The sequence below is a fragment of the Lutjanus erythropterus genome, chromosome 19 (assembly GCF_056507025.1).
Source record: "Lutjanus erythropterus isolate fLutEry1 chromosome 19, fLutEry1.hap2, whole genome shotgun sequence".
NCBI lineage: Eukaryota > Metazoa > Chordata > Actinopteri > Lutjaniformes > Lutjanidae > Lutjanus > Lutjanus erythropterus.
Window position 1 is genome coordinate 22,322,331 of NC_139335.1, and position 21,045 is coordinate 22,343,375.

Below are 21,045 nucleotides of genomic sequence, written 5' to 3' on the forward strand. Positions count from 1 at the left end.
GCATTGATCCTCGTGAATGCTGTACCCTGTACACAATAATCAAATAATTATTATGGATATAGTGATTTGTTTTGAAAGGTCACATAATAATGGGTGATTTATGGATAACTGTCATTTCTTAACATCTCAGTGTTTTCATTAGGCATCTTTGGCAGTAATTTTCTGATACACTGATGAGGAGTGTTTAACCATTAAAGTGACAGGCTTAATGAGCTCATAAATCATGATTTCAGATAACCCCTAAGTGGAGGGAGTCATTACTGTCCAAGTCTTTAAAACTGAGCTGCTATTTCAAATCATCTCTCTCCTTGAAAATAACCAGAGCGAAATATTAAGAAAAATACACAATGCCATCAAGATTCACCTTCCTAAAAATAACGTGTCAGTTCTGACTGTCAAGTCCCAGCAGCAACCGACAGCGACAATTCGATATCTGTGCTTTAATCTAACCCACAATCCACCTGTCAACATGTTTGTGAAACCATTAGCTTTAGTTTAATGAGGACCATGACATTATGTTACAAATAGCTCTCATTTAAACAGGCAGCAGGCAGCATTTCTTTCTTTATTCATATATATATATATTTATATTTATATCTCTATATAATTAATTTATTATGTATTTACACACCCCTATACAAAGTGCAGATATATATATCTCACATCATTTACACACAGGCCCAGACTCAGTGACTGTTTAGTATGTAGGGATTCACCTCAGGAACTGTAATAATTAATCCAAAGTACTTTCACTTCCTAGGCAGCAGAATGAGGAAGTGACGGAGGACCAGCAGTACTCCCACATAAAACATAGAAGCGATGACCTCAAACATCCCTATGCCCGCAAAAGTATATTAGCACACTGTTTCAGTGGCACACACTAGATATACATCATGGTGAGACTCTGGTTTATACCAGACTAAATACAAGAATGACCATGAATCTAAATTTTCTCCCATCTGAAAACTCGTGTATCAGTAATGAATATAAGTCATGTGTCAGTCCTATAGAGTCACACACAACAAAGATGTACGCTGAAGAGTAAAATGATAAACAAAGCATGGCAAAGCACACCTAAAACTACTCGTCTAACTCTACAAAGTGCTAGTGTACAGGCATCTGGACACTAGATTGTGCGTATATTAGAGTAAGAAAGACAGCAGACCTTCTCATGTTGTGGTAGAACAAACCTCAACCTGAAAAAAAACGTTCAAATCAAAGACAAACACAGCCTGTCATCTCCAATTACAGCTACAAGAGGCAATTTCACACAGTGGCAGCTCCAGATGATAGCGACAAGTAACTGATCTGAACTTTAACAGATTTGTGAAGCTTTAACTTATGACTATAGAGGTGTGAAGCTTTTTGTGGTCAGAGCACAATCATGGCTGTTTTATGAAAATGTGCTGCAATTTCCCAGGGCACAGAAGATTTCCTGTGTCTACATGCTGCACCATAATTTACATTAAAACTCTTGCCAATGCAGCTTCCATTAGGGTTCCTACACATTTTCCATTTCAAAATTCTATATTTTTCCAGACTGAAATTTCACCGGTGTGTTGGTGGGTTCATTACTTGTGGTTGGTCACACTGGGTTGGCCCAAAAACTTCTAATTAAATAATTGCCACGTTCCCCATGTTGGAGATGCCAAGCAATTTTACACAAAGTTTTGCATCTGATTGTCAAGCCAGCCCTCAGAAAATGTACCCATTGTAGCCGTACAGTCCAAACTCCTATGCAGAACATTGAATGATGTTCAACTGTCAAAAATTTCTGCCCAAGGAAGAAGAAAACTAACCAGTGCCACCTGTGCTCGTATTATCTTCTTTTAACATAATGAGTAGACAATATATTACTGTTCATCCCATATTATTTAGGCTCTTTTAGAAATTCTGAATGTTACATTTTAAGAAATAGAATAGGGGCAACAGTCTGGAAACACCAATGTTTTTTTTCAATACTGTGTAGGAACTCTGTTTAACGTCTAGCAACACAAATCTGTTTGTGGTTTCCCAAAAAATATCAGGTTGTGGTTTGGACTGCATGAACCAGCCTGGCGAGAGCAACAAGAGAGACAGCATGAGCAAAGAGGGACAGACAGATGCCAACACGTCCCAATGTTAACCTGATAAAAACAATTATGCATCTCGCACACAAACAAACACACACACACACACAGGCCAAAACGCAGATGGCTAGGGAAAAAAAAGCAAGGCTAGCGCTAACACAATAGCCGTATGTGCTGTGGTTTGTTGTCCCTGTCAGAGACAGACAACCACACAAGAGAGTTTTCACACAATGGGGTGTTATATCACGCAAAAAGACGAAGAACGAGCAAGTAAGCAGTGGAGGAAGCAGCAGGGAGCGATCACAGATTCACGCATCGGCTGAAATGTACTGGAGTGAACCACAGACTGGATCAGCTCAGACTGAAAAAGTGCAACGACAGCAGCACGAAAACACAAGATGTGGGGAACAGGGGCTGATGGGACGTCAGTAGTGAGCGTGGATGGTAGATTACTTACAGTGTGGCTCCAATCTATAGTGAGGAAACATTTGTTCAAGTCGATAACTGCATCAAAAAGCAGCAAACTTGGCAGCCCAGTACAGGGGTAAAAAGACGGACGACTAATGGAGTTCATCATAATTACAGAGAAGATGTTGCTCAGGTGACAAGTCTGGACATACTGAAGGAAAAGTACATTCATATGAGATGAACTCAGTCAGCTTATTGAGCTGTTTGGATGGAAACTACTGAGAGGAACATTAAAGAGGACGTATCTGGTCTTGGGATGGATTCTGTAGTTAACAATATTAAAGCTGTTAACCTGTCACTGCTTCACCAGTGTTGTTTTAATAATATTCTGCATCTAACTTTATTGATTCAGGGTCTGAATCTGGTTTATATACTGCTAGATACACTCATTATATAGATATCATGTAGTGAGGTGGATAATGAAAAATACTTTATGTATACGCTTCCAACAAGCCTGTTTCTGTTCCAGGAAGCCTGGAATGACTTTTGGTGAAACCAGACAACTTCTTCTTTAGAGAAATACAGTAGTGAGACGAAAATGTCACAAATTCAGGAAAGTATCATCCAGTTCATTGAGAAAGATGGGCGTCTGTGAACATGTTACACTCAATGAACGAATAAGCTCGACAAATCTGATTTATAACTCAGGAGTGCTGCCAGTATGAACAACGCTGCCTATAACACAGACACACACTGCTAAGCTGAGTTTTTGTGTGCTTGCTTGTGTACAGTGATTCTGCTCGTGGACAGGGAGTGCTTTCACAGTAATCCTATCTGTGCGTGCTCGTGTGTATGTGTGTGTGCGCTTTTCATCTGTACAGCGACGTTGTGTTTGTGTGTGTGTGCATGAGTGGGTGTTTGTGTGTGTTCTGTCTTTCACTGAGCATAACTGCAACTGTTAACACCAAAGCATCTGGTTACCATCTACCATTCACATCGTCTCTTCCTCTTTGCTAAGCCCTTCTCTAGGCCCACATTTCTCCCCTTCTTAACCCACTTCAAGGCCCCTCACTGGCCTCCTACAGGCCCCGCCTCTCTCTCTCCTCTCCCATCAATTACTGGAGCTCCTTCATCCTGTTGAGGGCGGAGCCCGCCTGGAACCACTCGATCTGCGTCTCATTGAAGGTGTGGTTGAGAGAGATGGAGTCCTTGCTGCCATCACTGTGCTTGATCACTGCAGTCAGGGGCTGGAGGAGGAGGACACAGGAGGAAGACAAGATCATGTGTCAATCATTAATCCTGTTTTTCTTCGACATAATATTAAGAAAGAAGATGTTTGGGTCAATGTTTCATTAGTGCAGAACAGGGGTGTCACAATTCTTCTAGTCTCGCATAGTCAGACCTCTCCTGCTTTAAAGCAAAAAACGCCCTGCCTTATTGGCATTTCATTAAACCAATCACCACCATCTTGGGTGGTGCTAAGCCCAGGATGCTGCTAAGTAATGTTGAGGGAACCTCATTTGGGTGGAACACATGCACATGGGAAGGCGAGCACTGGCATAAAAATAACTACATCACTGCAAAACAAAATGGTTACAGCTATTAGCTTGTTTACATTTGTACAATTAAGGACCCATGGCTAATTTGCCGTTTTCAATGTGTAGGTTGCAGCTCCGGGTTTGTCGTTTCTCGGTGACTTTGAAAACAAAGTAAGCGGATGCTGCAATACTGACTAAAACAAAGCAACTAATGTCAGGCCTTTACCTAAAGTGTGCATCTAGTGAGTCAGAGTAGAACTGTCCTGTAGAATTTTCTAATAGCACTGACAGCTAGGCCACTGTTAAGACTATGGAGCCTTGATTTGTAAAGACCAACAGATGGGTTTTATGATTTTGATTATTGAAATTAAAAGCTCATTTAGATTGTTTTTTCAATTTAATATTGAAATTGTGTACATCATTGCTCACCTTGCCAGGAGCAAAGGATTTCAGCCCAGTGATTGAAATCCTGTCATCAGGGCGAATTTTGTCGTAATCTTGGGGGTCAGCAAAAGTCAGAGGCAGCAGGCCCTGCTTCTTCAGGTTGGTCTCTGCGAGGAGGAACAAAATATGGAAATATGAGACGTTATGGTAAAACACTGACTCATACAGTACTTCCACGATGTAATCAGAGAAGGGGTCTTTGTGTGACAGAAGTGTATCTGTTACACAGAAGTACAAGGTTATTGATAATAACACATGAGACTATGTGTGTCTGGTTGCTATTGATTAGCAGCAGCTCTCATTATGAATTAGATGTTCCATTTACACCCAACTCATGTTGTTGAAAGTCTAAGCTTTGTATACAGCTATGTAAACTGTATTAAAGGAGCAATATGTAGCAACTGCATGTTCAAAAGTGAGTACTGCAATCCAAATAGAGAGTTGAAGCCATAGAGGATATATCAAATAGGTTGAAATCCTATTTAATATACGATCTATGATTGAAACAAGTCGTTTTCCCCTGTGCCCTCCTTCCAAGACTCGAGGAAGCTCAGGCAGACTGCAGGAACACTGCAGGAGGGCAAGCAAGACTAGTGAACATTGCAATTTTACAATGACACACAATGAGTCCGACACTGTAAGATGATGAGCTGTTTGTAACTGACAGTTGTCTTTTAATGTAAAGATAAGCCTGTTATTATGAGTCCACTGCTCTGAATATACACACTTGTCATTTATTACAGTAAATATATTACAGATTTCTCCTTTAACTATGTTGTGTGTTGTGTGTTTTTGTAGGCTATGAGGAAATATTTTCACACAAATGACAGCAAAATTCCTGAGATCAGACAGCTTTCAGCCACCTATATGCAATAATCTGGTACCAGTGGTTTCTAATTACAACTTGGAAACTTCAACAGTGCTGGAGACTTCTGAATTATGGCTGGACTGTAAACATGACAGACTACATAATCATCAGATCCTTCCGGGTTGTGTCTACTTTTCACAAATGGTTAAAGTATAAGCAAAGCAATACTGCATATGACACCAGTAGTGCTAGAATGTGTCTTAAATGCGAGAGATGGACGGATGTTCTCCTTAAACTTACCATGGATTCTGGCAAAGCTCTTGACGATGATGGCGCGTCCTCCAAGGTGTCGTGGCTCCAGAGCAGCGTGCTCTCTGCTGGACCCTTCCCCATAGTTCTCGTCTCCAACCACCACCCAGTTCTCTCCATTGGCCTGAATTTAACAGTTAAACAAAGATGAAGGACAAATTTAAACGGCTGCCAGGACGAGGACATAGGAGACAAATCAAGTGCGAAACGGGAAATTTGCAGCTGCGGAAAAAACAAAATGCAAGTAAGAATTTTTTGTTTCTTCAACTCTTCAAACCTCCCTTCGTGCAGGTTATGATCATCTCTTTTTAACTGTTTTAGAGTTGTGTTGATTCAGCTGTTCGTGAAACTGTTGAATTGTGCTGCACTGTACTGGCTGGTGTTTCTGTTATTTTGTCCAACCGGCTACAGGTTTGTTGTATTAGACTGCATTAACTTTGGCCAGGTGTGCAGACTACACTGGCAACTGCTTGAGTGCCACTGAAATCAATCTTATGCGTAAATGTAAAACAAATAATCAAATTCACCTTGTAGTGGCGAGCCACATCGGGCACACCTTCGTACTTTCCTGTCAGCTGGTTCTTAATCTTGTTCACGGCATCATTCTCGATGTTGACAGCACCGATCAGCAGATTGTTGGAGATGTTGTCCAGGTGGCCGCGGAATTTCAGCCAGGGCCCAGCCGCACTGATGTGGTCAGTGGTGCATTTTCCCTTCACCTACAGCAACACGGGAAACACGAGGAAGGGGAGGAGTAGCACATACAGAGGATAAAGGAATGAAATAAAACAACAGCTGTGAAAGACCACACCATTTATATAATTCAGTGGAGCTCAGTCTCTTTTCAGCCTTTCTACCCTGTCCGTACGTCTCAGACCCAATCCCATTCTCTCCTACTTAAAATATGAATCTTTAAACTTCACTGCGCATCTAATAGAACAGTGTAGCTCACTGTTGTGTCTGAAACAAATATCAAAGTTGCTATTTTTAGTGATTGCTGAGTGTCGTTCATGTGAGGAGGAGCCAGATCACATTCCTTCAACACCACAAATGTAAATAGGCACTAGCGAAAAGTTTTCCCAGTGAATGTGTTCATTTTGAAAAGCACGTCTGCATCTGCCAGTGGGCTATAAAAATAACAGTAGGCATAATAATATGTTAGTTCACTACAGGAGAGACTTGATGTTGGTGCTGAAAAAGTATTGAAGTGACGTTCTGACAACCTTATTTTGGTCTTTTCATATCATTTTGGAGGAAAATGCAATTGCATCCTTGCTTTTTATTTTAAATTTGACTCATCCAGCAGTCTGACTACAGCTTCAAGATGCTTTTTAGCTCTGCAACTTCTGCCTTACTTGTACATCCACCACAGCTTCCCTTCCATTTCCTGCTCACCTTGATCAGGACCCTCATCTCCTCCAGGTCTTTTCCATTCCACTTGTCAAAGGGCTCCAGCAGCTGCAGACGGTTGCTGGAGGGGCTCACGTCCACCTGAACAACATCAAATCAGGTTTAAGACATAAAGGTTTTTCCAAGAATATTTTCAAAGGGATAGTGGGGCAGACAGCCTCCCGACATCAAACTGAATTTTATTTGAACACCGAAAACTTTTTTGTCATCTGTCACATTACACGTTTCTGTCTAAACAAGCCTTGAACATGCTGTTAGTTTGCACTTGTTTACTCTTTCATCTACTGGATCAAACTCTTATTGGGTAATGACCTCACTCAAAGTCTGTTTATTGTGGAGTTTTCTGGATTGTTCAGATTAGATATAATGTCTTTTTAAAAACAATCACCTTGACTGAGCTGCTCTCTGCTGGGGGGTGCTGGTAGGTGTCCTGGCCCGGGTCGAAGTCTCTGGAGGGCAGCTCGTCACCAGTGGGGGGCTCCAGCTTGAACTTTTCTCCATTAGGAGCGATCAGGTAGTCAGTCTCTGGGTTGAAGTTGAGGGTGCCGGCGATAGCCAAGGCAGTGACAATCTACGTTGAATTACATAACAGGCATTTAGCCACCAGTGACAGTTAAATGTGTTTAGATCCATGCGTTTAAAGCAGAACACAGAGGGTGACTAAAGGAAGACAAAAGTATTATCCACTGATACACACCAACTATTCTGCACGTATGATCTACTGTCTGTCTGTCTGTTGATGTCTGAGTAATCATGAATAGCTGAACTTGTATTTTGCAGTATACACGCAGCAGTTCTTACCTCAGGGGAGGTGACAAAAGCATGAGTAGCCGGGTTAGCATCATTCCTGGCAGTGAAGTTTCTGTTAAAGGATGTCACAATAGTATTCTTCTCTCCTTTTTTCACGTCTTTCCTGAGGAAAAGTCAAAAGACGGAGCATGTTACTCTGCTGCATTTTGTTTCGCCTACATCACTCAGAGGAATTTTCGATTTGATCTTCAGACTTCACTTTGTACTTTTGTACAGTGAGCCACCTGTTTTAAATCAGTTTACAAGATTTAAAGTCTAAAGCCCTGCTAGTGGCCCTGAGAGGCTGTGTCCACTAAAGTGTTTTTTCCAGCTGAAAAGAACGGCAGGTGCTCTTCTGAAAACACCCAGCTGGAAGCGCTTCAGGGCGCTTTGAGGAACAGCATTTTTTTTTCATGATTTGGACTATCCACAGAAGTCTTGGTTTATTTATGTTGTTTAGACGTATACTACACATACTGACTGGCCCAGCAGTGCAGCAGCAGCACAGACTTGTAGGCGGTTCATACCACTTAGTGGGATAGATGCCCCGAGCATAAACCAAACATTCAAAAAGGGGTGTTTTATGTCTGAATTATTTCAAAGGTGGAGACAGCTTCTATCAAAAATATATTTTCAATTACATAATTATTTTCAAATTTATTGTAAAGGGGGGTGAGGTGGTGGGTATACACCCCCCCCCCCCCCCATCTCTTTAGATTAATATTCCTGATGTCAAGTTGGAAAAATTGGCCAAGTGGTAGTGCAGGAGGTCACCAAAAACATTAATATTCATCCTCTAGGGATCGTACATATTGACAGCACATTTAATATAAATCCAGGCATTAGTTTTCTCCTCCCTTCCTTTCCAGTCCGTCCTTTTCATGAACCAGAGTTGGTAAAGAGGAAATACTGTCAACAAATCCCATCTTGGGAAATACTGCTAAGAAATTTCATGGGAATCTGGCTGATGACTGTCAAAATATTTTGCTCTGGACCAAAGTGTTGGTAGGACAGATTAATAAACTGACATGACCCTGCAGTGCCTACCTGTCCCACTGTCCGATGCAGGGTCCACAAGCATTGGCCAGCACAATTCCACCAACATCACTCAGGATCTTGGCCTGAAAGAAGGACAACATAAAGTTGAAGAATTCTCTTCTTGAATCTTTCAAGCACACAGAATTTTTGTCTTTTGTCTTTGACCTGCTGGACAAAAGACTAGTACAAGTTGCCTAAATGCTTTTTGTAACTTGATAAATATTCAGACTCACATATCCATCCCTCTCGATAGTGGCACGGATCTGTTCTGATCCAGGGGTGACTGTGAACTGGGCCTTGCACTTCAGACCTTTATCCAGAGCCTGCTTGGCCAGAGACGCCGCTCTGCCCATGTCCTCATAGCTCGAGTTGGTGCAGCTGCCGATCAGACCTGCACGAGACAAGTTCAATGTTTGTAAGAGGAGAACTGAGAACGAGGAAACTAAAATGAGCGCGTATACAGTTACAGTGACGGATTGGCAGGACTCATCTATTTTTAAGAACACGTCTTGCATATGAATGAGAGGAAATTTGTTGAAGAGGAAAAGACACAAAAGACGAGCACGTCTGTAATTATACTTGCTGATCATCATAATTATGTTCTAATTATGATTATTCTATTATGACTATTCTAATTATGGCTATATTCTATTGCACACGTTCTGGTCGGCCACATTACAGGACCACATGACAGGACTGTAATCTGATCTGGTCAATAACACGGCTAGTAGGAACAACGAAAGAACTATCAAATATCACCAGACAAAGCATTAAAAATATGCAAGAACTGAAAAACAATACAGCTGAGTCACAAATACTGACCAACTTTAACCTCCAGGGGCCAGCCGCTCTTCTTAGCTATAGCTCCGATATCAGAGACAGGGTGGGCGAGGTCAGGGGTGAACGGCCCGTTGATGTGGGGCTTCAACTGTTCAGTGGGGAACAAGGCAAAATGAAGCACAGTCATAATTTGAGCAATGTGGGGCATGTTTGTTTATGCTATAGATGCATACACATTTGGAAACCTTTAAAACGGGAACACTAAAAACTCGAAGCAAAAGTCTGGGACTAAATGAGAAGTGGGTGCTGAAGGTTTTTTTAGTGGACACAACTTAAAAATCACCTCAATATACCAGCAACATTATCAAAATTTTGACAGGTCAGAGATCCTTAATCATATCTGTACATTTCTGGTTTTCTGCCTAGCTTCAGTAGCTCAGTCATTCATTAGGCTGTTTAATGCTTTCAGTTGAAATGCTTATCTTGTCGGCTGTATGAGGTACTTATCGACAGCCAGTGTATAACTTAGAGTAGATGGCTGATGGCACGCCCCAAGTTCAAAGAAGCAGAGAGAAGTAACATCACGCAGGTTGGTAATATACTGACTGACATAATACACTGTCGAGAGCAATATTTGGTTTATATAAAGGCAGTTTCCCATCAGAAAATGGTTTCTGCAAGGTAAAACAGTAAAAATATTCTAAATATAGCGTACATTTACATTGAAATTGATATTTTTAGGTGGCCAAAATATGTTATGCTGCTGACCCTGTCAATGTACTCCAAAATAGGCCTGAGTGATAAATCATTAGTGATATGTATTGGGAATAGACACCTCATCAATAGCAATAAGAATTTCTTGTTCAATAAAATGTATAGTTTCACTTATAATTCAAATGCATTAAAAGGAAAACACAATGAAAGCACATAACAAATATCCCCAGGCTCACAAAAAGTCTATCATATCCATTGATAATGGAGCGAGGTAGAAGAGCGAGGTCATTTATGGTTCACCATCTACATGTGACAAAACAACAAAAACAGCGTGGAACGAGAGGATGAGCACAGACCAGGGCAGCGTATTGCCAAGAATCTGGAAACAGGAGTTACAATTCAATATATTGCAATATACTGAGATACTGGAAGCAAGGTGATGTACTGCTTTTTTAAAAATCTGATTTTAGTAAAATTGTCATAGTATAGAGAACACACCACCGTACAGATACAAACTGAGTTTAAAAAGTTTGCTTTTTTTTAGTGGTCAGGTGTTTAAACACAATACAAAATGAGCCACTACCACGATTCTTTGCTTATATCATGATACAAATTTTTGAGAATCTATACAGTGACAGTGACAGAAAATGTAATTTTGCAATACAAGTGTATTGACTGTTTTTGTATAATTTCTTGTTCATGTAAAATTGTAAAGTACGTTGCTTTTCTTTTCTATAGTATGCAGTATACTATGATTATTATGTCACATACTGTGAGCAACTAGCATGTAGTATAGATTTGGAACATGCTGACAGGAATGTCTGACGTTACACGACTAATGTTAGGAAGCCAAAGTGTTTTAACTCACCTCACTCAGGTTAATCTCGATGACCTGGTCGTACTCACAGTCCTTATCTGGAACCAAGTCATCTTTGAACTGATCAGCCAAAGAGGAGATCTCTGAGCGGGAGTGAAGAACGAGATGAAGTTGGAGGTTAGAATCAGTGAATGAAGAGTAAACAATGAAGACTAAACTAACAGTAAGACACTCACCTCCACGGCCAGTCTTGTCCATGTACGTCCTCATGCGGTGGTTGTAGGGGAACACAGACGTAGTAGCTCCAATCTCAGCACCCATGTTACAGATCGTGGCCATTCCTGAAAAATCCAAGCGTCAAATATACTACACTAAAGTTGAAGACATCTATTTTGTTACTGTTCTTGCGATGTTTCTCATCCTTACCGGTGCAGGAGATGGAGTCAACTCCAGGCCCGTGATACTCCACAATGGCTCCAGTGCCACCCTTCACAGTCAGGATACCAGCCACCTTCAGGATTACATCCTTCGGAGAGGTCCAGCCAGACAACGTTCCTGTCAGCTTCACTCCAATCACCTGATGGAAAAATGCACACAGGCGTAAACAAACAGAAAGAACAAACAGAAAGAGACATTTGTTGAGGCGCTCAGCGGTTGAAAACTGTGTCAAAACGGAAATTAGAATAAATTTACAAGATATCAGATGCCAAGAACTCACTTTAGGACACTTGAGCTCCCAAGGGATTCCAGCCATGACATCCACGGCATCAGCTCCACCCACTCCAATACAGATGGCACCCAGGCCACCGCCATTGGGAGTGTGGGAGTCTGTACCAATCAGCATCACTCCAGGATAGGCATAATTCTCCAGGATGATCTGTCCAAAGAAAGGGACATTCACAGTCAGTCACACAGTTTTCCCTTGGGACTTAAAATGTCTTTCGGCTGCTGTTTGAAATGGACGACTTCTCTGGAAATGTCCTTTTCTGGAAGCACTAAACAAGAGGTTATATTAATCACTCTGGCACGAATACTGTTTGGAAGGAACTGCATGCTGATTCACTGCAGGCAGTGCATGATGTGCAAGTTCACTGACAAGAATTTATTAAAGATCCCCTGCAGACATGTTTTAAGATGTACAAAAATACTCTGCTTTGAATAATAATTTGTCTCTGGCATGGTTCTTCCATAAAAAAGTTCAATTTCCAAGTTAAGACTTTTTAAAGGTCCTGTAAGTGAGAATTAGTGGCATCTTTTAGCACAATGTAACAAAAATTGAATAAAATATTCAAAGGTATGTTTTCATTAGTGTGTAATTATCTGAAAATGAGAATCCTTGTGTTTTCATCACCTTAGAATGAGCTGTTTATATCTACAGAGTTCTACACAGTGATGAATGCACACGGTGATAAACGACAGCATAATGCTTGTATGTTTCTGTTAAAATGAGCCATATTCAGTACAGATGTATCTAGAGGTGATTTGCTGTCATTCCTATTGAATTAGCATTGAAATATAAAACACAATTTTGATCACAAAAAAACAAATACATTCATAGCATCCTTCTAAATCTGTGTACTGTACCTGATGGATGATCCCTGATCCAGGTTTCCAGAAGCCAACTCCATATTTGGCAGCAGCAGTTGCCAGAAAGTTGTACACTTCCTCGTTCACTTCCTATGGTGGAGCGATCGGGGTAGAGTTAGGGCTTCTGCTGAGTTATTTTTATACATGAAACATGAGCCTCCTTGTTGTGACCATAAAAGAATAAACCTGGCTGCGGCATCTAATCCTACGGCTTGTTGGCCGATTTTTAAATAAATTTAAACAAGTCTAATCAAGACAATAAGCAACGCTGTCAGTTCAAAATATACTGAAAAGTTATTTTAAAATGTAGTTTCACTGTATAAACACTATCCAAAATAGAACTTGGCTCTTGCTGCACTCATTGTGTTAATTGTCAGAACCTCATAATAAACTGAGCCAAAAGCCAGAGGAGAAATGTATAAAGCTGTAGCGTCTCTATAACTGCATCTTGCCAACACATTAATTAGTTTGAGGTTAGTGTCATATTGGACACACATTTTGCAAGCATGCAAGCTCTTGTTGGTTGGTGTCTGTTGTTGTTGATGTCAACTGTGTGTGTATTTGTGCGTGTGTGAGACTGGCTGTAAAAAGTTGACCCAGCTCTTGTCACCTGAAATCAGTCATTTTCAAACCAGAGGAACTATCAGAGGCAGCAACTATAAAAAGCTGCCTGTCATTGTTGTTTTAATAGTTCAACAAAAGACTGCAGTAGTGTAAATACTCCGTCCATCTTCCCTCTGTCTGCCCTCACCTTAGCCCTCTGCAGGTCCTGAGCCCCTCCAATCTGAGCCTCAATCAGATGATCACAGTGGATGGTGGAGGGAACGGCCACCTTGGGCAGACCGCTGCTGATGAACTGAAGCATGGCCATCTGAGCTGTAGCATCCTGCATGGCCACGCGGTCTGGACGCAGGCGCAGGTAAGTGCGCCCGCGGTCGATCTCCTGCCCCACTGGGTCATCCAGGTGACCGTACACAATCTTCTCTGACAGAGTGAGAGGCCTGCCGAGCCTGGTGGGGAAGATTAATGGAAACTGAGTGTTTGTTGTGTCAGATACAAGTTTGGCTAAAAAGGTCTTATTTTTACTATGTGTAAACCCCAATTCCATAAAAGCTGGGACACTGTGTACGTAATGTAAATAAAAACAGGACGCAATGATTTGCAACAACTTTACAATTCATATTCAATTAAATACAGTACAAATACAAAATATTTTATGTTCGAATTGATTAACTTTATTGATTTTTTCTAAATATTCACTCTGAATATAATGCCTGCAACATGTTCCATAATGTTGTGTCAGGGGCATGTTTATCACTGTTGCATTTCCAGTCTTTGTTGCCCTTGTCCCAAATTTTTTTTCAAACATGGTTTACAAAAACAAAAGTGTCTTCATACTGTATTCAACTGAATACAAGTCAAAAAGTACTTGCAAAATCAGTGCATTCTCTTTTTATTTACGTTCCACACATTTTTTTGGAACTGAAGTTTGTTGGTGCATTGTCCTGGGTTTTGTGTCTCACTTTAGGAAAGTACTGTATAATTGCCAAACTAGGCTTATCACATAAGTAAGCACTTGCAGGATAGCTGTTTATCTAATAATCATATAACAGCCACTTGAAAAGCTTTTCCTATTCCTGGATTACAGCATGTGGTAGGCTCAGTAAGAGAGGAACACCAGGTCATCCAAAGTTAGCTCCGTGGCCCTCACTGGCCCTGACAAGTCAACACACTAAATGTCACAAGATTTACTATGCAGCTGTAATAAACACCAGCCATTCCTCGTGAGCCAAAGTGTAATCAACAAGGACTCTGTGTGTACTCGTGTATTTCTAAGAAGGGCTACTGCTGACCTCCTGCGTACAGTGTTGATGTTCTCATGCATCTTCTCATAGTTAACGCTGGAGCCGGGCTCAAAGCGGCTCATGGCCACCTTGGCCTTGGCGTTGAAGGCTGCAGAGACATGAACTCGCCTTGCCCCGGTTCCAAGGGCCAGCTAGACCAAAGGAAACAGAGGACAATTTTGGGAGACAGCACCATAAACAAAGCTTAATTGTACAGTTTAAGACCAACACTTCAGGTGTCGAGTTATTTAATAACTATGCAGAGAAAAGAGGGGCAATCAAATGATGCAAGAACAGGACCGCATCATGTGAGGATAGTTAAAATATAATCTTACAGATGGCACCAGTAAAAATGTGACCTACTGAGAGACAGAAGAACAATCATCCATTTTGGTCACAAAGAGCAGAAAGACAACCTTGAATGTCTCAAGATGCTGTACAAGATCACTGGCCTTTGATAAAATACCACCCGTTTTTTTTAGCTTGCTGAGACTGAATATGAACATCAGGATTTTGTTCATGCTGGTAATGAAAACAGGCTGCCAAACAACTGACTGACACTCAGCTCTCTGCAAACAGTACATCATATAAAGCATTAGAGGACCTTTCAATACATTTTACACACGTGAAGTGTGCAATGTACAGCTTTACTATGTAGTAAAACACATTAGCCTATGTATAATGTTCAAATATTAAATTAAACTGACAGACTGAATATTAGATATTTAATCAAACTGCATCAAGTTTTTGAGATATTTGTATTAGTCAATGTGTGATCCTAAGTTATACATGAAATTTTAAACCAGCTATATTCACTTGCTTCATATCTGTGTTTATATCCAGTGGAAAGTCACTGTGCTCAGAGAAAATTGGGTGAAAGTTTATACAGCTCTTATTACAGGGGTTAGCCTCATTCTCTTGGCTGTTACTGCCAGCCTTATTTACTGAGCGGATTCAACATCCCCCTTCACTGTTAGCTATAGATGAGCACTAAAGGAACACATGTACTGTCTGTAAAAACAGTACTGGAAACATTACAGATTGTAAATGCTTCTACTTGTCATCTGCAAATCATTTTGTTTGATTCAAAAACTATGAGAGATACATTTAATGACATTTACTTTGAACGGAAATGTTGCAATATGATTGTAAGGATATCCTGCTGTGATCAAATATTTCATCATGCACGAATGTGATTGCTCAGTGTACACATAGAGTATGTCTAGGCAGTGTAAACCAGAGAAACACTTTTTACTACAGCACAAACAAGATCAGCACTAACAAATCAGCAGCAGTGGAATATTTGCCCTTTCTCATAGCTTCAGAAAATGTTTTTTTAGTTGCCAGCAATGACCAGTGATCACAAATATGCTAAATGTGGTCAGGTTGGTCTATTTTGGGTATTTCATCAGCAGAAATATTCATTCCAGGATGTTCTTTGCCTTTGTAATTTACAGGAGATTAAACCTAAATGAGGAGAATCACCACACACAAACCATACTCAGCTGTGTTTAAAACATTCATGGAGGTTTTGAAAGAGGACTCTTTGTGACTCTGTAATGTGGCAACACTATGACACACTGATACACTACTGATCAGCTGGTTCAGTGTTTGGGTCAGTATTTTCCACTTTAACAGGTAAAAGCAAGTGGTCAGTAAAGAACCCATTTGAATGCATATGATATACAAATTACAGATTCTAAAATATATACAAAAACATACATTTTTATCCCTGCGGTTAACACACAATATAATGGAGACAGAATAATTTACAGTTAAACAATAAACCTTATTGTCCAAAATGATATCAGGGCATAGAAACATTAAACTTTCTCTGTTATTTTCAATAATAACAAAATAGCTATAAATAAAAAAACACACACAAATGGAGCAAAATATATTGAATATATTAAACCTGAATTTAGAAAAAGGATCAAATATGCATAAAAAAGGCTGCATATAAAGCTAACAAATAAAAACAAACAGCAATATGTTCTGTTAAAAAAAAAAAGTCACAAGTGTCGTATTGGCATACATCAGACAAGATGCCTGCTGATACCTATATATACCAATATAGCTATGATAGGCCACTATTGGTGAATAATAGTGATTGGGTTTAAATGTCAACTCACTGCAATGAGAAAAGCCAATTTTCCACTGCTGTAGTGCTATGGTATCCACTAGGGCATGAACAATTTAGAAAACAAATCTAATAATTACTTTGACTGAGATTGTAATGCAATTTGCTTTTTTCTCTACATTGCTTGAACTGATTCTCTTCAAATGAAAGAAAAACTATGGCACCATCTCATAAACATAGGAGGTAAAAGGGAGGTAATGTCACATCTCAAAACGTGGTGTTTCTCTATTACTTTGTGTAACACAACAGTTACATTCTGCTCCGTTTTTGCTCCTTTATACCATATGATATGTATTTATGGGCACAACTGCAGTAGGTATATATTAATGTTTATGCGTGTGACTACGTAATCTGTATTATTGTTAATAGCATTTTTTTTGCTGATATATATTCCGAAATATCAATAAAAGTAACCATCCGAAAAAATAAAACAAATACATATAAATAGACAAACAGGACTCCCTCTGCACAGCCAGACTCGGGAACAACTCAGATAAAATTATCAACATAAACCACCGCACACTGAGTTACTGTGATTAGGAGCTCCTAATAAAATCACTGTAACTCAGTTCAGTGTGCAGTGGTTTATGTTGACAAATATATGTATACTTATCATTTACAAATAGTCTTACAGTCGATATGACTGTATAATGGAAAGCAGGTGCATCAAAATCAAATACCAAATTCAAGGAGGGTTGGCTGCAAGTTTTTTATATATAAGCAGCAGATAGATTTGTGTTTACATCCTTTTGTAAATAATTTCTTATATACCGATGGCCCTGTGTGATTCAAAATAAAAACAAACTGTGCTTTAGTCCGCTGCCTAAGACAAGACCAGAAAACACCGCTGCGCATCAGCCTCAGCTGTCAAAACTCAACTATTATCAAACACGCGTTACGAAAACTCCGTAACCTTGCGATCACCTTGCAAACATAAAGGCTCATACGACAGTTTGCAGCTATTGTTAAGTTACTGTTGGTTAGATTTGATCGTTATTAACGATAAAACGATCTAATGTTGCTTGCTGTTGGGTCGGATGTTGTTTATAACCGTTACAATGTGCCGCTGTCAGGAGTCAAACAGGGACACCGTGACCTGGCTGACGGCGGCTCGGCGCGGACTCTTCTCTACGTTTACCCGCCGTACGGCAGCCTGCAGCGATGGCGGCTGAACCACACGACAGAGCATATCTGTTGTCACTTATGTAGTCGATAGCAAACCAGTTCTAAAACTCTCTAAAAGTAAAATAACGCTTTCTTACCCGCACCCTAGCGACAGTCAAACAGTAAGACGCCATTTTGTTCACTGACAAAGATGATTGTCGCTCTGATGTGACGTCACCGGCTTAGGAATCCCGTTATTTTATACGTTAGTATTGTATTAAATCTAAAAGATAAATATTATCAAATTATTTTATTATTATTATTATTATTATTATTATTATTATTATTATTGTTGTTGTTGTTGTTGTTGTTGTTGTTGTTGTTGTTATTAACTGGTTTGATTTTACAATAACAATAAGTAAATGTTTCTTTTCCTGAACTCTCTATTGACATCTTTGAAAATAAAAGTTTCTTGGCCTTCATTTCAGTAACTTAATGTCCACTTGCTTTTCAATTTCAGATTTGACGTAGACCTACAAAACATATCATCACCCAATAAATAACCTAATAGATTATATATTATGACACTCAATTACCCAACATTCTAAAAAAATGTTTGTTAGATATACAACCCTAAATAAATTGGGACACTGTAAAACACAAATAAAAATGGAATGCAATGATTTGCTAATCCTTTCCAAACTGTATTCAATTGAATACAGTACAGAAACAAGATATTTAGTGTTTAAACTGATATATATTATTGTTTTTTGTAAATATACACTCATTCTGAATTTGATGCCTGCAACATGTTCCAAGAAAAAGGGACAAGGGCACTGAAACACTGGGTAAGTTGTGGAATGCTCAAAAAACACCTGTCTGGAACGTTTCATTGGTAAACAGGTTAATTAATAACAGATGATAGTATCTTGATTGGGTATGAACAGGGCATCCTTGAAAGGCTCAGTCGTTCAGTCACAAGCAAGGACGGGACAAGGTTCACTTCTCAGCGCACAATTGCAAGGAATTTATGGATTTAGGGATACAATCCATGATGTCATTAAAAGAGTCAGAGGATCCAGAGAAATCTTTGCACATAAGGCCCAAGGCTGAAAACCAACATTGAATGCCTGTGACCTTTGATCCCACAGACTGCAGTGGATTAAAAAGTGACATGTTTACAGAAAGGCTACACACTTCTGAAAACTGTGGTTGTGATATATGCTTTGTCGCTGTATCCGCAAGTTAAGACTACAGTACAAAGTGAAAGTCACATATCAACAACATCCACAAATGCCAACAACTTCTCTGAGCCCAAGCTCATCTGAGATGGACTGATACAAACTGGAAAAGTGTGTTGTGTCGTGATGAGCCCCCGACTTTGTGTCCTCCGGGCTAAAGAGCAAAAGGACCATCCAGACTGTTACCAGCAGAAAGTTCAAATGGTAGCATCTGTGGATCTGTTAGTGCCCATGGCATCATGGGTGACTACCTGCACACCTCGAAAGGCATTGGTGCTGAAAGGTACATACAGGTTTTGGAGCTACATATGCTGCCATCCAGATTTTTTTTTTTTTTGACGCATTCCTGCTTATTTCAGCAAGATAATGCAAAGACACATTCTGCACGTGTTACAACACCATGACTTCATGGTAAAAGAGTTCAGGTACTAGACTGACCTGCCTGCAGTCCAGACTTGTCTCCCATTGAAAATATGTGGTACATTATAATTATTCTGTTATCATATCATATTGTCATATAAATACGACAACAGAGACCCTGGACTGTTGATGTGGACTGTGGACTGGTTGGCCTTAAGGTAATTTAGGTAATTTAAAATAAGGTTTCCATTTTTGAAATGACTATAAAGTATTTATGATTAATTTTAAAGAAGTCATCAGAACTAATAAACAAACCCATGGGGTTTAAATTATGTATTATTGTTCATTAATCTGTTCCAATTTAACATGAATACATAGGAATGACTTGTCTCCTGTTGATCAGAGTTGTGATTTGAGGTTTTGGATTACAAATAGGGTTGTGGCATTCTTAAATTTGGAAATGGATGTGATACCGAATGAGAATCTTTTTATATCTTAATGCAATACTATACATTCTATAAAGAAAACATAAAAACATAATCTAGAGGACATTATTGAGGTACACAAAAGTAAAAATGTGCTCAGGTGATTTTTATAGACTCATCTGTTTCCTTGATGAGCAATTTTCAGGCAAGCTTGTTTTGAAAATAATCTCTACCTGAAACACTCACACAATACTTAAAATACACTGTGTCCTAGAAAAAAATGATGGTGATGGTGATTATTATTATTATTGGTTAAATTTTCATCTAGTGGTGAAGTAAAAAATACTTAAAGGTTCTCATAGGACTAATATTTGAATTTGTTTCTGAATACTCATCCAGAATATCAATTCTGCACCAACATCAGTCTGTTTGTTGTGCTGCCCAATTTGTTTGTGTAAACTTAAGATTTTGGGATGTATGTTTTAATTCATATAATTCAAAATGATCATTTTATGAATATGAAGTCAATAATCACAGTTCAATTCATGTCTACAATATACGTCTAAAGTGAAGAAAACTGTGTAATTGTGTGACTACATAATAAACCCGGTGACAACAAAAACCTGACGCACATATTATCATTTAATATTCTCATTAGGCTACCACACATCATTTAGTGATAAGAACATCATTTCCCATAAGCCCCTGGTAAAAGTCAGGCCGCTTTAGTGGCTGAATGGACGCTGCAGCCCAATAATGTGTGGGTCCTCCCCCATCTCAGCCAATAGAGACTCTGTTGCTATCACCACTTATATTTTTAGCAAATTGTTCAGCACCGTGAGGAACTACAAATATCCCTCCGCCAATTAAACTAGAGCCCGTTGGCTAAACTTGGATTTTATATAAGGAAAAAAAACTCCTAACCTTCTTTGTTTTGGTATCACTCCTTTTCGATGACGACCATGAATCGAAATCTTTTGTAGAAATTAAGGAATGGCAACTGTTTATTTTTCTTATTTTCTTTAAATCATGTAAATGGGTTAAAATTAAAAAAGACATTATCCATGGGGATTACACTAATTATTTACTGACAGCAAAACAGATGCATAAATTCCGTTATATGGGAAAACATCATAATAAATCAGCAACTACTATAATATGAAGAAAGTAGTCCCTACCGTCACGGGCGTGTGGGCGAGTCACACTGTATAAATACGCCG

At 39.5% G+C, this 21,045-nt stretch overlaps 1 protein-coding gene across 2 annotated transcripts; it reads right to left on the bottom strand.

Annotated features, from left to right (window-relative positions):
* Nucleotides 1-1,955: 1,955 nt before the first annotated feature.
* Nucleotides 1,956-18,015, bottom strand: LOC146309824 (aconitate hydratase, mitochondrial). Of its 2 annotated transcripts, XM_084743831.1 has the most exons (18): nucleotides 17,958-18,014; nucleotides 14,565-14,707; nucleotides 13,463-13,721; nucleotides 12,709-12,801; nucleotides 11,843-12,001; nucleotides 11,551-11,701; nucleotides 11,361-11,465; nucleotides 11,176-11,267; nucleotides 9,636-9,741; nucleotides 9,047-9,204; nucleotides 8,823-8,896; nucleotides 7,788-7,899; nucleotides 7,375-7,557; nucleotides 6,972-7,067; nucleotides 6,104-6,295; nucleotides 5,568-5,700; nucleotides 4,445-4,566; nucleotides 1,956-3,724 (listed from the first exon to the last, which is right to left on the bottom strand). In XM_084743831.1, exons 1-18 carry the CDS (start codon nucleotides 17,991-17,993, stop codon nucleotides 3,593-3,595), a joined length of 2,346 nt encoding a protein of 781 aa, XP_084599957.1. In that variant the 5' UTR covers nucleotides 17,994-18,014; the 3' UTR covers nucleotides 1,956-3,592. The 2 variants fall into 2 exon arrangements, with proteins under 2 accessions (XP_084599957.1, XP_084599958.1); XM_084743832.1 differs by lacking the exon at nucleotides 14,565-14,707 and having other exon boundaries at nucleotides 17,958-18,015.
* Nucleotides 18,016-21,045: the final 3,030 nt, after the last annotated feature.